This window comes from Nymphalis io, chromosome 21, assembly GCF_905147045.1.
Source record: "Nymphalis io chromosome 21, ilAglIoxx1.1, whole genome shotgun sequence".
Classification (NCBI taxonomy): Eukaryota; Metazoa; Arthropoda; class Insecta; order Lepidoptera; family Nymphalidae; genus Nymphalis; species Nymphalis io.
The window spans coordinates 1,843,872-1,858,163 of record NC_065908.1 but is presented as its reverse complement, the minus strand read 5'-3'; the positions used below and the strand labels follow the sequence as shown (position 1 = coordinate 1,858,163).

Here is a 14,292-nt window from a genome sequence, read left to right as displayed (position 1 = left end):
TTTTGTTTTGCAAAAGCAATGACACTATTGAATAAAGGTTTTTTTTTTAATGTAATTAAAGACACTTGAAACAAAGGACTAGTGACAATATTCTATCACTATCTCCAAATCTATTATTTATTAATATTTACAAACATGAGTCGACCAGCTCTGTCTTGTTCTAACAAAAATATCCCCCAACTTTTTACACTTTAAAAAGAACGTACAAAGTGCAACAAGGCATTGTGTTTGACATTGCTGGTGCTGATGTTGGGCCAATTTTTTTCCTTATTTACCTTTCTTTGGAGCCAATACATTTGGCCAAGAATATACTAGATTCCAAACCTGAGAGATCATGATATGCAGCCGAATAGCCTAGCCAGTATACCAACAAGGCGGTAAATATATTTTATTTATATTTTATGTATGTCAGTTAATGTTATGTCTTAACTGAAATATTTAATATTTGTTTAAGAAAATGATTCATACATCAAAGGGATATATTGATATTTAAAAATAAAATAAAAAACATTAAATTTGTAAAACTTTATTCCTACATCATCAATATTAGATACTGTACACACGAGGCTACTCCATTAAACTTGACTAGTTGTTTAAAGATATGTTATAACCATAATATAATTTGCAGACAAAAAATATATGAACCAAATAAGTATATGCTTTGGACGAATATATCGTCTATGCTACGATCTTGATTGGCATAAAACTTGCGACCTTTTTCAGAAATTAAGTTAAGGTTTATATAGACAATTATAACTAATTTTTACACTTTATTTTATTACAGGAATATTAAAATCAAGGTATAATTTGATCTCTCGATGCTTCATCATTGAATTCAATGAATCCAAACTAGAATGTTAAAACTTACTCGAATTATTTTACCAAGTTTTACCCGAAAATAACCTCAAATATTTTTGCTATATTTTTGCTAAATATTTTTGTTACACGTCAAACATACGTGATCCATTTTATATAATAGTAGACCCTAAACTCCATTTTTTACTCACTATTCTGATATAATTATTAATTATACATCAATAAGTTTTACGATTAATAATCTCTTACTTAATGTCTATAATATTTATTTATTAATTCTATGTTTTATTTTAATTAATAAACATGACATAATTATTAAAAATAACATTTTTGAATATGGCAATATATGTAGTTACAAAATGCCAATTATAGTAATTGTTTTTTTTTCAAGTAAGCACAGAAGAAAAAGTGTTATGTTTATTGTTTTGCTTAATTTACATTTGTTAATAGAAACCTATTTGAACATGTCGAACGCCAACCAAGCTGCGTGGAAGTGCAGGATTATGGCGAGATAATATAAGATTATTTAAGGTTTTTTGGCATTTTTTAAACCCTTCTTCTAAAAATTTCATCAAAATTAACGATTCAAAAACCGGTCGCAACACTTTTATATAGCTAACTATAGAATATAAAATATTTTAAAAAAGGGAGAAATAAATAGTTTTGTTAAGTTACTTGAACCTACTTTGAATTAGTATAAATTAAATACATTGTTTTTTTCTTAAATTACTTATTTACTAATTAATTTAAAAAGACTTATTGCAATTAAATCATAAATGTATTTCAGAAAACCACTACTTTCCTTAATCGATAATTACTTTGTGATGTAATATAAATCTTATGTAAGCAGTTATTGAGTTAATTTTTCAAAAGTCCAGGTATAAAAAACTACTAAAATCGTTGTTATCGAGGTAAGCAATACAGCGGGTTTAGACAAATCCATTCGCTTCATTTCAAAGCAACTTCTGTTGTCAATATTTAATTATGTCATTGATCAATTATCACTTGAATCATTTCTTATAATTTGTTATTTTCTACAAAGGAATTCATCATAGCCCACTGGTTTTAGAACTATCATCAAAATTTGACACTCTTTATGTAATAAACTAAACAATTTATAACATATCCTGCTACTGCTACTCGATATTTGGCAGTTCATTTCAAAATCTAAACATAATATTCTTTGAAATTTCTAAACTGATAGAGGATAGATAAGAAGAGATGATAATCTTAATGCATCATTAGGAGTGTTTCTTTAGCACTTAACTGTGCAAAAAGGCTTGCTTATCGACAGGATAGTGCAGTCATTATATCTATAGCATAAAATAATTTGCTCAGATTCATTGTATAGCCAGTTCCATAAGTTAATTAAGCGAACTTCAGTGCACAATATCTACAAATTTACATGTTGAATATTTTATACATTTCAACAAAATTTGACAAATTAAGAAAAGGATAACACAGCACAAACATTAGTTGTTTAACAATATATACAGAAATAAACTAATATAACAACATTATAAAAATATCCAACCAACCATACATTATATATAAAAAAACATATTAAGTATAAAAAAAAAACAATGAAATGTCATAAAAGAAAAATAGTTGACAATACATACTATAATAAAATAAATTTAAAAAAAATGCACGTCAATAGGTTAAATATTTATAGCTAATTTTTTTTTTATTAAAACAAGTCAAATTACATCTTGAACAAAACAATTAATTAAAAATAAAGACAAAGAAATTCAATGAATAATCATAATAATTATACAACACTACTATAACATCAAACAATATCATTAATAAATAGAAATGGCACAATATTGCATAATATAATTTGTTTTTAAAAGCTACATTACAATGGCCTCTTGCTATATCACAAACATTAAATGGCCAATATATTTCACGCTTAATGAAGGCTAATGCCTAAATGATAAAATGAATCGAATTTCATTTGAATTTTTTAAATTAATGTTTTTTATTAGTTTCATGGCTTGTATGAATAAGTTCGTTTGTTATTATCTTGTATTTAATTGGTATTAAAGTTCTCTCCTCTTAAGAATAGTTTTATTTAATAAAGTTTACTATCACTTATGTAATTTTTTATTACGAATTTAGAAAATACATTTTTCGTATATACCTAATTTAAAGATTATCTGTTGGTTAAAATAATATTGTAATTTTACCATTGCTAAGCCCCTTGCCTCCATTATATTAAAAAAGCTTTTCATTATTGCTATCTAACATTAACTATGAAACAAGCCATGAAAAAGTAACTCGAAACGATAGTAACTAGAAAATCTATCTCTAAACATCACTTATTTTATGGTCATAACATGATTAACTAAATGCATTTTTTTCTATAATTAATTATGTGTCTGAGTAATGCAACTCATTGTAGATATATAAATTTAATAAAATTCGATGATGTCAGACAGATCGTGTGTTATTAATTCTGTTATTTCTTTAGTACACTCTTCTTAGTTCTTGGAAAAGGCAAAGGTATTGCACCATAAGGATAAATATTATTTGCAAATAATATGGACGGATCCTACAAAATATATTACTTTACAACATTCAATATCAATTCCAATTTACAAAATCATACTTAGCATGCGTTTTTTTTTAGTCATTAAGCTACACGATTAGTTTTAATATTTATGTCATAGAAGTTAACTATAATCAAATAACTTATAAGCAAACAGGAACAATAACAAACATGTATGTGTATAATTTAAGAAATCATTAAATAATTTTTTAGAAGTTTTCAAACAATATAAAAATATCAATTAATAACAATAAATTTTAAAAGTCCAACCTATTTTTTAAAACATACATTTTTCGTATATTAAATACAAAAAATAAATTTAAAAAATATTTGAATATTAGTAAAGAATATGCATTTAACTAAATAAAAAACAACTCAATTAAATAATATTGAATACTTATTAAATAATAAATATATAAATATTCACAAACTACAACAATTGTTTCATATAAAATGTTATTGGTTTTATTTCTTTCTTTATCTTGAAAAATACTCATAAAGAATAAAGAATTGAAATGTATTTAGCTTCTAATTGGGTGATTTTTGGATAAGACTAATACGCATAATGATTCTACAATGTGCATACTATCTAAATTCTATCATTGCTTCAATTTAAATTAAAAATAAAGCGCTTTATCGTATAATTGAATTGCAACAGAACATAATTTGTTACAATTCCCGCCATTTTTGACAGGTCGGTTTTTTTAATTACACCTAATTATTTGTTTTATCATTTAGTATACTAATAAGAAAAAATTGTATACGAAGCTCCTTATAATCATACACCCAGTCTAAATACTATTACATACATTTATTACATATACTAAAACTCCTTACTTTAAATCTTCCTCTTCCTCAACGTAAAGCAAATCCTCCATTTTAGCCATAAATTTGTTATTTAACATCTGTTCTTCTGGCAAAGGTTTCTGAAAAATAAATAATTATACATAAATAAAAAATCAAGAGGACATTAAAAGTGCATCAAAATCTAAATAATACCGAAGTCTAGTCTATTTATAAAATTTAGGTGATAAAATATTTATATCGCGTAATTCATTACATAGTATTTAAATAGGTGCAAGTGAAACCGAAAATATAGTTTTACACGAAGGATAAAAATGTGGATATAATCAAAACCAACTAAGTGTCATTTTTAATTTAGATTTTAAATAAGTAAGCCGACTGGCAATTAGACCACATTGCGGTAAGTGATCACCGCGCATAGACAGACAAATAATAAACATCCCTCATTTCGATTTTATATATATATTCTTTTTTTTTTATATTCGTCGGGATGGCAAATGACTCTACTCCACCTGTTGGTAAGTGGTAGTAGAGTCCAAACGCGACGACGGCCATAATAATTTTTTTTATAATAAAATGAATAATTATTTACATACTTATTATTTTAATTGTTTAATTAATTGTATTATTATTTTTTCATATATTTTTTTGTATCTTTATGTTTGTATTAACAATCACAGAAATATTAACATTAAATAATAAACAGTTTTATTTTCAATCGAAATTCACATGAAACTTGAAAAATGATTTTTATTCAGTAACATCAGGTTAAAAGACGAACAAAAAAATATTTAAAAAAAAAGTGTTAAAAACTTTTTTTAACTGTCACCTTTTTTTTTCATTTGTTGCGTTTTTCTAGGTTCAAGTTTCGTTAGCCAAACTCTGACATATTAAATGAATCTTTAATAAATGTTTCATTACAGCAGTTCATATTCTTGCGAAGTTGATTGAAAGTATAATTCGAATGATTTAATTTCATTTATTTTCTTTCTGACTATGACCCTACATAGCTACAGCTCCTTAAAAACATTACTCCCATCACACGGTCACCATTTCAGCGACATGGACGAAGTCAAGTACGTTTTGTATAGGAACCCTCAATATGTTAAAACCCTCGAAATGTCAATATACTATGTTTACTATTTACAAATATAGTATAACAAAATATTTTTATACAATGAAACATAAAATCACTTTGCGTTTCATAACGCAAGTTCGTTTGCGTCGATAAGAATAATTAATTCTAAATTTAAAAATAAGCACATCGTAAAGGTTTAATAATTATACGAGTAAGAAAAGGAAAGCTATAGAAAAAATCAATATTTGTTTGTACAACAAGGTCATGCATACGTGGCAACACATTTCCATATTTTCCATATTATGTTCATGCAGCTTTATTACTGGATAATTTTAAAGACCTTTTATAATAAATATATCCCCATTGTTAACTGTCGAAAAATTATAAATGGCGTATTATTTTAATGTATCGCATCAATACAATAAAACAGCAATACTTGATATTGTTGTGTTCCGGTTTGAAGGGTGAGTGAGCCAGTGTAGTTACAGGCACAAGGGACATAAAATCTTAGTTCCCAAGGTTGGTGGCGCATTGGCTATAAGCGATGGTTGACATTTCTTACAATGCCAATGTCTAAGGGCGTTTGGTGACCACTTACCATCAGGTGGCCCACATGCTCGTCCACCTTCCTATTCTATAAAAAAAAAATACATTGAATTCAGTTTAATTATAGAAACAGTAACTCAACCTAGCCGAATGCTTATACAAACCATCTACATTACATTTATTATATAAATTAACGGTCTTTACAATTTGACAATTTATGTCACAGAAAATATTCGCCAATCATGTTTGATAAAAAAAAACTACTTACCGTAGCTCCATTCCATGTCGGTATTAATGATTACTTACATAATATATACAGCATGCAATATAATATTTATCATATCATGCACTAAAAAAAAAATAGTTGAATTGTTTACTTTGCAGAACAAGTAAGCTACCCTTCTTTTTAAATAATACGAATGATTAACACAAAGAAAACCACATAATTATTATGGAATATTTATTAAAAAAAACAATGTGAAATATATCAGACAAAATAATTATCAAACGTTAAAAAAAAAAGGTCACAGCTAACAAAATTTAAACTAAACTTACTTTAAAAAAAATAGTGTTAAAAATTCATGATTGCTTATATAACTTTTGGCTTATCGTTGCATAATACTGTCCTTTGTACTAACAATAAGTACTTAAAATATTATAATAAAAATTATAACAAATATTTCTGTTTAAATAAATTTTAGAAGAAATGGTGGATATAATAATAACGATATTATATGCAAAGATTGATACAAATCTTGCCAATTAAACGATAATATTTCGTCCAAAAACCACGAATTAGATACGAGGTATAGAGAAAATTATAGATTGCTGAATTTATCTAATATTAATTAATCAATAATAAGGTTTAATAACGTAAACATTAAGTGAAATAATTAAAATATGATGTTTTATAATTTCATAGACGTGCACAGCAGTGTTAGGAGTACAAGTTCGGAAATATTGCATAAACACAAAACGAACATGCAAAACATATAAAGCGAAACACACATTATATATTACAAAATCGAATTTAGTCAAATTACATGCAATTATCAAAAGTATATATTAGAAAAACATGCAATTGCAATGCAAATTAAAATTTTACTCGGAAAATACTTTCAAGAGTGTTAATTTCATTTTTATATTTTAAGTCTTTGTCAAATTTTGTGTTACATCACAATAATCTTTATAAAAAAATTACATACATTATACAAAACATATAAACAGTCTAATATCTATTTATTGTGATATTTCTAATTAACTTCGTCATATCATTGATTATATTTTAATGAAACACATACCAAATAGTTTATACTATTTGGTATCAAAACGCAAGAAAACTTCGCCATAAACTCGATTTCAATTGAATCTAATGTTAAATAATACTGATATATGAACGTTATAAACGGTTTATTTTATGACGATGTTTTCATATTTAAAGCTTGTGCTGGTGTAATTAAAAAACAAAATTATGTAAACCGTCTCGGAGGAATCGTCCAATACTGGTTCGGACGTGAGTTATCGAAACATTGGAATGGTGACTGTGAAAAAAGGAAAATTACTTAGATACAGATAATGTAGATATGTTGTACTAAGTCGAAACAGATTTATAAACGATCGACAATTATGTGATACGTAAATACATAGTAAACAAAAATAAATAAAACTAAATTTACAACCTTAGCCTATCTCTTATTATCTCTAATTTAATATTATTATATCTTCAAATAGTTATTATAAACATAACAGTACTTTTCCTTTATATTAATATTTCTTAATAGTTTATTTTTGATTAGTAAATATAACGATTAAACATATGCATAGATATTTTTACTTCATAAATATTACACAGCACAGGACGCACAAACATGCAAAGACATGCAGATAAATGTTATATATAACAATCAAAATTTCAAACATATAACAAACTTACCAATATATATTGTTTTAATTTAAAAACTGTTACTCAAACTTTTCTGCCATATCAAATTTCTAAATGTACAGCCTAAGTTACTTTATGTTAAATTGACATAGCAGGAATATTCAAATTAACTTACCACCATATCAGCCCTCGGGAATGGGGACAGGCACACAATCAGAACTGTCATGTTGTCACATCCTAGACCACCAGTCGCACAGTTGGGAGCCAAACAAACCTGCATCAGTGCCTCACAGACGGCAGCTGGTTCCCAACCACTTAACAATCTCACACGACAGAATGATAACACCTCCTAAAACAAAATAACAATTATAAGCTCATCTGAACCATGTAAATGAAGGATTTGTTAATTGGAATGACAATAATTTATATCAGACGTACCGAAACATATATATATTTACCGAAATTGTTGTAATAAATAAGCACAAAAGTTTCTAAGATAGTTTCCCAGTATCTTTTGGGGTTTTTTTTTATAGAATAGGAAGGCGGACGAGCATATGGTCAACCTGATGGTAAGTGGTCACCAAACGCCCTTAGACATTGGCATTGTAAGAAATGTCAACCATCGCTTACATAGCCAATGCGCCACCAATCTTGGGAACTAAGATTTTATGTCCCTTGTGCCTGTAATTACACTGGCTCACTCATCCTTCAAACCGGAACACAACAATAACAAGTACTGCTGTTTTGGGGTTTCGGAATTCCTCATATTGTCAGCTAGTTAAAAGAAACACATTGTAAATAGAACTACATAAGTATATCAAAAATACAACTAGATCGTTAAAACTAAATAATGATGTATTGCATATTTGGATTACCTACAGATTACTAATATTCCAGTGAGGTTACTGGAATATTAGTAAGGAATAAAGATACCTGTGTTGGCCTTGAATATGAGTACTAGGTCTTTAAGATTGTTGTTGATAGTAATAATAAAATATATAAAATATTTATGAATCACATACCTCATTGGACAACACTTCCCAAATACCATCGCACGCAATAACAATAAATTCCCAGTCATCATTGAGTTGCCTCACTTGGACATCTGGATATGCTAAAAGTTAAAGTTTATATATTTATTTTTGTTTTTTATTGTCATACTTAAAAGAATGACCGATTGATAAGGTGAAGTTGAACAATGAAATGTTGCAGCGCCCACCTTAAACGGTAAACTTCTCAAAATATTTTCTTAATGCACAAAAACATAAAGAATCGTCTTACATTGTGGGCTGTGTATATAGGCTCAGCCTTTTACATACATGGATTATAAAAATACAAATAGCGCATTTATGAAACATAAATTGTTTCATTTTAAAAATGCTTTAGTGTATTATATATACACTAAAACAATGTGACCATAATTAAACATATTTATCGTCAACTTTGTCGACATGATATTTAGGCAAACAGCCAAAGATGGCAATTTATGAACAACCAATCATTAACAAAAAGATTTACAACTAACCTGTCACTATTTGGTCTCTGGCTGACATGCGATAATTACGCTTAAAGATGTAATCACCCAATGCACGTGAAAGAGCTAGATTTCCATTCACACGATTCAACTGTACCCAGCCCCCGCCAGCTGTGATTCTGCGTAGTTCCTCTTTATGGTATGGTTTATGATCATATGACAAGACCTCAACCTACAATAACAAAAATCATTATTTAATTAAATGCAAATTAGCACATTAAATAGATTATTAATTTAAACAAAACCTATAAAGATTACAAAATTAAAAAGATTGTACTGCAAAGTTTTAACTCTTCGATGTTGAAAGAAGTTTTGCCGAAATTAACTATTGAGACATAAATATCCAATAATCGGAAAATAATACTTTTGACCATAGAAAAATACATTATTAACAAACTGTTTACAAGCAAAGACTAACTTTTTATTTAAAAAAAAAAAATTCAAGTAATGTTGAACTTGGCATTTGCACATATGCGCACTTAATGATTTTTATTATCTTATCGCTGATTGCTGTATAACAATTCATAATTTGCTCATAATACTAATTTTATTTTTAATTTTTACGTAAAGACATGAGACGGCTTAGTTTATAAAACCTTTAAGTTGGATAAAAATAGTAGCAACAGTTTCATTGAAAATTCTACTCGACAAAATATAACTATATAGACATCTTTAATTCTTTATTAACACCGTTTAACATACACATACAATAATGCATAGTAAATTAATTAGCTGCACACTCACCGCACCCCTTACACTGGCTATAGCTCGGGAATCGCCAACATTAGCGCAATATAGTGTGTTGTCTTTTATAAGCACCACTACCGCTGTGCTACCTGCTACCTTCTCTTGCATGTTCTCTTCCAGCATTGCCTGATCAAGATCAAGAAAACCCTGAAAAGATTATTAAGTTTAATTGATACATTCATATATATATATATATATATATATGTTATTCCATTATATACCATTGATTCAACACAACAAAAACTTATTAAGTATTATCATTATTTAAAAATTATTCTGAATTTTGGCCCACAAACCACTTATTATTATTATCTATTAAATAAAATAAACAATATTAAAATTGATTGACAATAGTTGAAGAATATCATTTGAAATGGAACAAGTGACAAATCTAATGTCGAAAGTGCCTGTGAGTAGAAAGAAGTGTGATTCACTTGTTTTATTATATTACAAATTAACTTAAAAATTACTCATCTACTACTATAAACTTTATTCTCACGGTATTCAATATTACTTAAAACAACAATTATTAATATTCAAATAACCTGTTTTAATGCTTCCTCGATATTTCCAAGGTGATACTCCGGTCTCGCCATTATGAATTTGTGTAGATGCTTACCAGCATATTCAGCTATGTTCGACCCTGAAATTATAATATTTACATGATACACAGCTAAAAGCTTAGCTTATATATATATATTATATAAATATATGTATTGTAAGACAATATATTATGTGCATATCTCATTCAATATTAAATGTTAGTTACAATTATTTATATTTTTTTTTAAATAATATTTGATTTATTGGTTGCTTAATTACAGCTTGAAAGCTAGAATAATAATATATTAGTAGAAAATAGACTATAACAGTCACTATTTGTAAAATTTTTGCAATAGCACTATTACTACTATTTAAGCTTAATGATTTAAAAAGTTATACCTCCATGCCCATCATAAACAGCAAAATATGCTGTACCGGGATCATCAGGCAGTGATAAAATTTGTGTGTGTGAGTCATCCATCGATACACGCCAACCTTGCATACATGACGACCCCACAAGATATCTGGAGTCCTGGCATGTTGACGACTGCTTCTCTGTCACGGGCTCAGAGAGGGTTTGCCCCATAACTCTATTTAATAATTAATGATTATTTCATAAATATATTATTACAAATAGTGTGGAATCATTTTGTTAGGCTTAAGTGGCTCTCTGGGAATTTGTTTACTAGATTAGTATATTTTTCTAATAGATAATTCAATTCAACAAATATATATAGATAAAGGTTATATATATCACTATAAAAATGAATAATCTGAGTTATAATTCTTGAATGAATACATAGTGTAACACACATTTAAGCTATAATTAATATAAAAGTTATATTAATTTACCTTGTATAATGGTTAATACTTATAAAACAAGTGCAAGTATACAACTGCAGATAAGGTTTTAAGTCTTTGAGTGCAAGTCAAATAGCACAATTAAAAATGACTGATATTATAGAAAGCCGGTCATACTTTCTATGAAATATAACACCTAACTAAACCTTCAATCGTCATACATGACTAAGATCTGATGTCACTAATGTATAAAATATTAATTAGTCTTCTCAACAAGATTACTATTTAATTTAATTCAAATAACAGTTTATTTAACTATTTAAAATCAGTATATAATAATATAGCAGACTACTTACTGATAATACAGCTATACCAAAACATAAGATAATTGCAAATTATCTATTTCAAAATATAAATATATAACACATTTTTCTCACGTCTCAACTAAAATAATTGGTAACTATACTTACAAAGATTTTAAAACTGTGACTGAAACACTAATTTGGTCGTGATTTGTTATTTAATACTGTATAAATTATGAAAAATAAGTGTCGCGAAGTGCGTAGGTAAATATCAACTAATATGTCTATGATACAGAAACGTCAGAAAGAATGAATTAAAAACATATGATCATAGACAACTTTTATAACCTTTAGATTGCACCTATTAACCCTAGTTGCACCTTATTTAAAATTAAAAATAGAGATTCATAGACCAATTTTATTTCAAAATTTATGTTGTACGGATCAAAAACGATACATATTATTTATCAATAAATTTAGTATAGAATAAATATGACCCACCTTATTATTCTTGATGCTGCGAGCATAATTAATATTTTCTGAATGAAAATAAGATAAATACTCTTCAAATTAATTTATACTTTGATTGAATTATTTTAACCAGAAATAGAAACACAACGACAGTAAAAACGAAATACTAGAATTTCTTTAATAACGACAAGCCGTTTTTTTTTTAATTTTTATCATAATAAGTTTTATCGAATGCTAGTCACATAAATTTTTAAAAAAATATATTTTATTCAAATGTACCTTAAAAACTTTTTGTTTTTAATAACTACACATAAAGATTGCATATTACGTTCTTTTTAAAAAAAATAGTTATTTTTAAGCATAGCATAATTTTAAAAAATGACTAATGAATGAGTCTGTGCTAGCCTCTTTTCAAAATATAATATATAGCTTATAATTTTTATTGTTGACTTATTTCAATAAAATAATAATTTTGATGAGCAATATAGAAGTAGTTTTTCTACTATTGCGAATCGAATCAATCGTGGAACAGATTGCCTTATTTATTATACATTAAATACAATCAAATTATCATTAAAAATATAGAATGAAATTTTCAATTAAGCCTGTTATTTTAAAAGATATTATAAAAGTATTTAGCCTTATATCTTTATCCTTATATGTATTATAAAATCCAACGAATTCTGGGATAATTCGGGATATATTTTATTTATTGCTTTATTTAAAAAATGCTGAGCTCTGGGCGGATAAACGATATAATATTTCGCTTCGTATATAATCGCTTATAATATAACGTTGCTTAGGCATATATACGATTCACGGGAGAATCAGAATGATATTCGTTTATTCTATTAAGTCTAAAGCATTTGGTTGTATGGCACACGTTTTAAAATCTTAAACATTCATACTAAAGTAACGGACATTAACAAATTCTATTATTACAATAAAGTATTCTTGAGACTATGCTGAAAATATGAGTTTCTAAAGGATCTTGATATTCATAAATGATCTCTACTTCATTATTACTATATCTCTCTTTTTATTTGTGTTACCGATGTAAACAGTCCATTGTCACTGATACATGCTCAGCTTACAATTATAAAATTGATAAGTATAAAACAAAATATATGATAAAAAATCTAATGCGTTGTTTATTTTATCCAATTTAAAAGAACAAAACATTTAACTTATGATAGATAAAATATATTATCAGATGACAACAAACGATTTCAAATAGAGAAATACAGTGAGTAGGTATTCAAGAGGGTTTCGTCTTATTAAGTTAAAAATGTAATATAATAATAAAATGTCGTAATGATAGGATAAGTAGCTAAAATAAAGGCGTAAAAAACAAGTAAATAAACAAACGAACGAACGAACAAATAAACTTACTTTTGCATTTATAATTTTAGTAAGGATGCCACATAATAATATTGTATTTTTTTTTAATTTTGTAATTTACATTCCAAAATAAACCTTTTATAGGTTCATCAAAGTTATTCTGTAATTCGGTCACCAACTTCTATATGATTACCAGCTTTCAACTGTTTTCGTCCATTACATTTGGAGAAAAAAGGCTGTAACGGACAAACAGTACATCAACGTTATCCTAGTGACAGACTTGTACCTTCATAAGAGTTATCTCATTTAGTTTTTTCTTCGGATATAGAAAACCCTAAATAGCTTAATAATTTACTCATATCCGCTGTAGGAGCTGGAAATCAAACTCATAAATCAAATAAAAGTCCTTAAAAAAAATTAGAAGTAAACTCACAAGGTGCGAATTATCAGGGGTATATACTAAGTCATTATCTTTGGAATTCATCGGAAACAATTTTTTTTAATTAAGGCAAACGCATAAATGAATATGGTTTACGTCCACAAGGATACATGTTAATATATTAAAATGAGTAAATGGCTGTTTAAATTCCATATTAATGTATTATAATGTCCTCCGGACCGATTTCGGCCACGATGCCAAGAGATATTACCCAACTGCGCAGGAGTTATAGTGCACAAGTGTGTGCGCAATCTCACACCGGTGCACTCTCTATCTCTCTACGGCGTTCCTACACGACCGGAAAAAAATCAGGCGCAGGACCCACGGCTTTACGTGCTTTCCTAGGCACGGGAGTATTCACACTTTCAATTTTCGAAATCCGGGCTGCAACTGATAATTTTCGACAAAAAAATTACTTTTTATTAGCCCGACCT

At 27.4% G+C, this 14,292-nt stretch overlaps 1 protein-coding gene across 4 annotated transcripts; it reads right to left on the bottom strand.

Moving 5' to 3' along the window:
- Positions 1-510: 510 nt before the first annotated feature.
- Positions 511-12,210, bottom strand: LOC126776866 (probable protein phosphatase 2C T23F11.1). Of its 4 annotated transcripts, none has more exons than XM_050499710.1 (8): positions 12,109-12,208; positions 10,904-11,094; positions 10,507-10,604; positions 9,959-10,108; positions 9,206-9,386; positions 8,703-8,794; positions 7,856-8,029; positions 511-4,296 (listed from the first exon to the last, which is right to left on the bottom strand). In XM_050499710.1, exons 1-8 carry the CDS (start codon positions 12,132-12,134, stop codon positions 4,204-4,206), a joined length of 1,005 nt encoding a protein of 334 aa, XP_050355667.1. In that variant the 5' UTR covers positions 12,135-12,208; the 3' UTR covers positions 511-4,203. The 4 variants fall into 4 exon arrangements, with proteins under 4 accessions (XP_050355667.1, XP_050355669.1, XP_050355670.1 ...); XM_050499712.1 differs by lacking the exon at positions 12,109-12,208 and adding an exon at positions 11,776-11,894; XM_050499713.1 differs by lacking the exon at positions 12,109-12,208 and adding an exon at positions 11,357-11,527.
- Between the last annotated feature and the right edge of the window lie 2,082 nt (positions 12,211-14,292).

Excerpts from the sequence above, each read along its gene's own strand:
- LOC126776866 (XM_050499710.1), bottom strand. The coding sequence starts at position 12,134 with ATGCTCGCAGCATCAAGAATAATAAG. Across the intron at positions 10,605-10,903 it reads TGTTTATGATGGGCATGGAG|GGTCGAACATAGCTGAATAT; the intron begins GTATAACTTTTT and ends TTATAATTTCAG. Across the intron at positions 8,795-9,205 it reads CAGAGACCAAATAGTGACAG|CATATCCAGATGTCCAAGTG; the intron begins GTTAGTTGTAAA and ends TTTAACTTTTAG.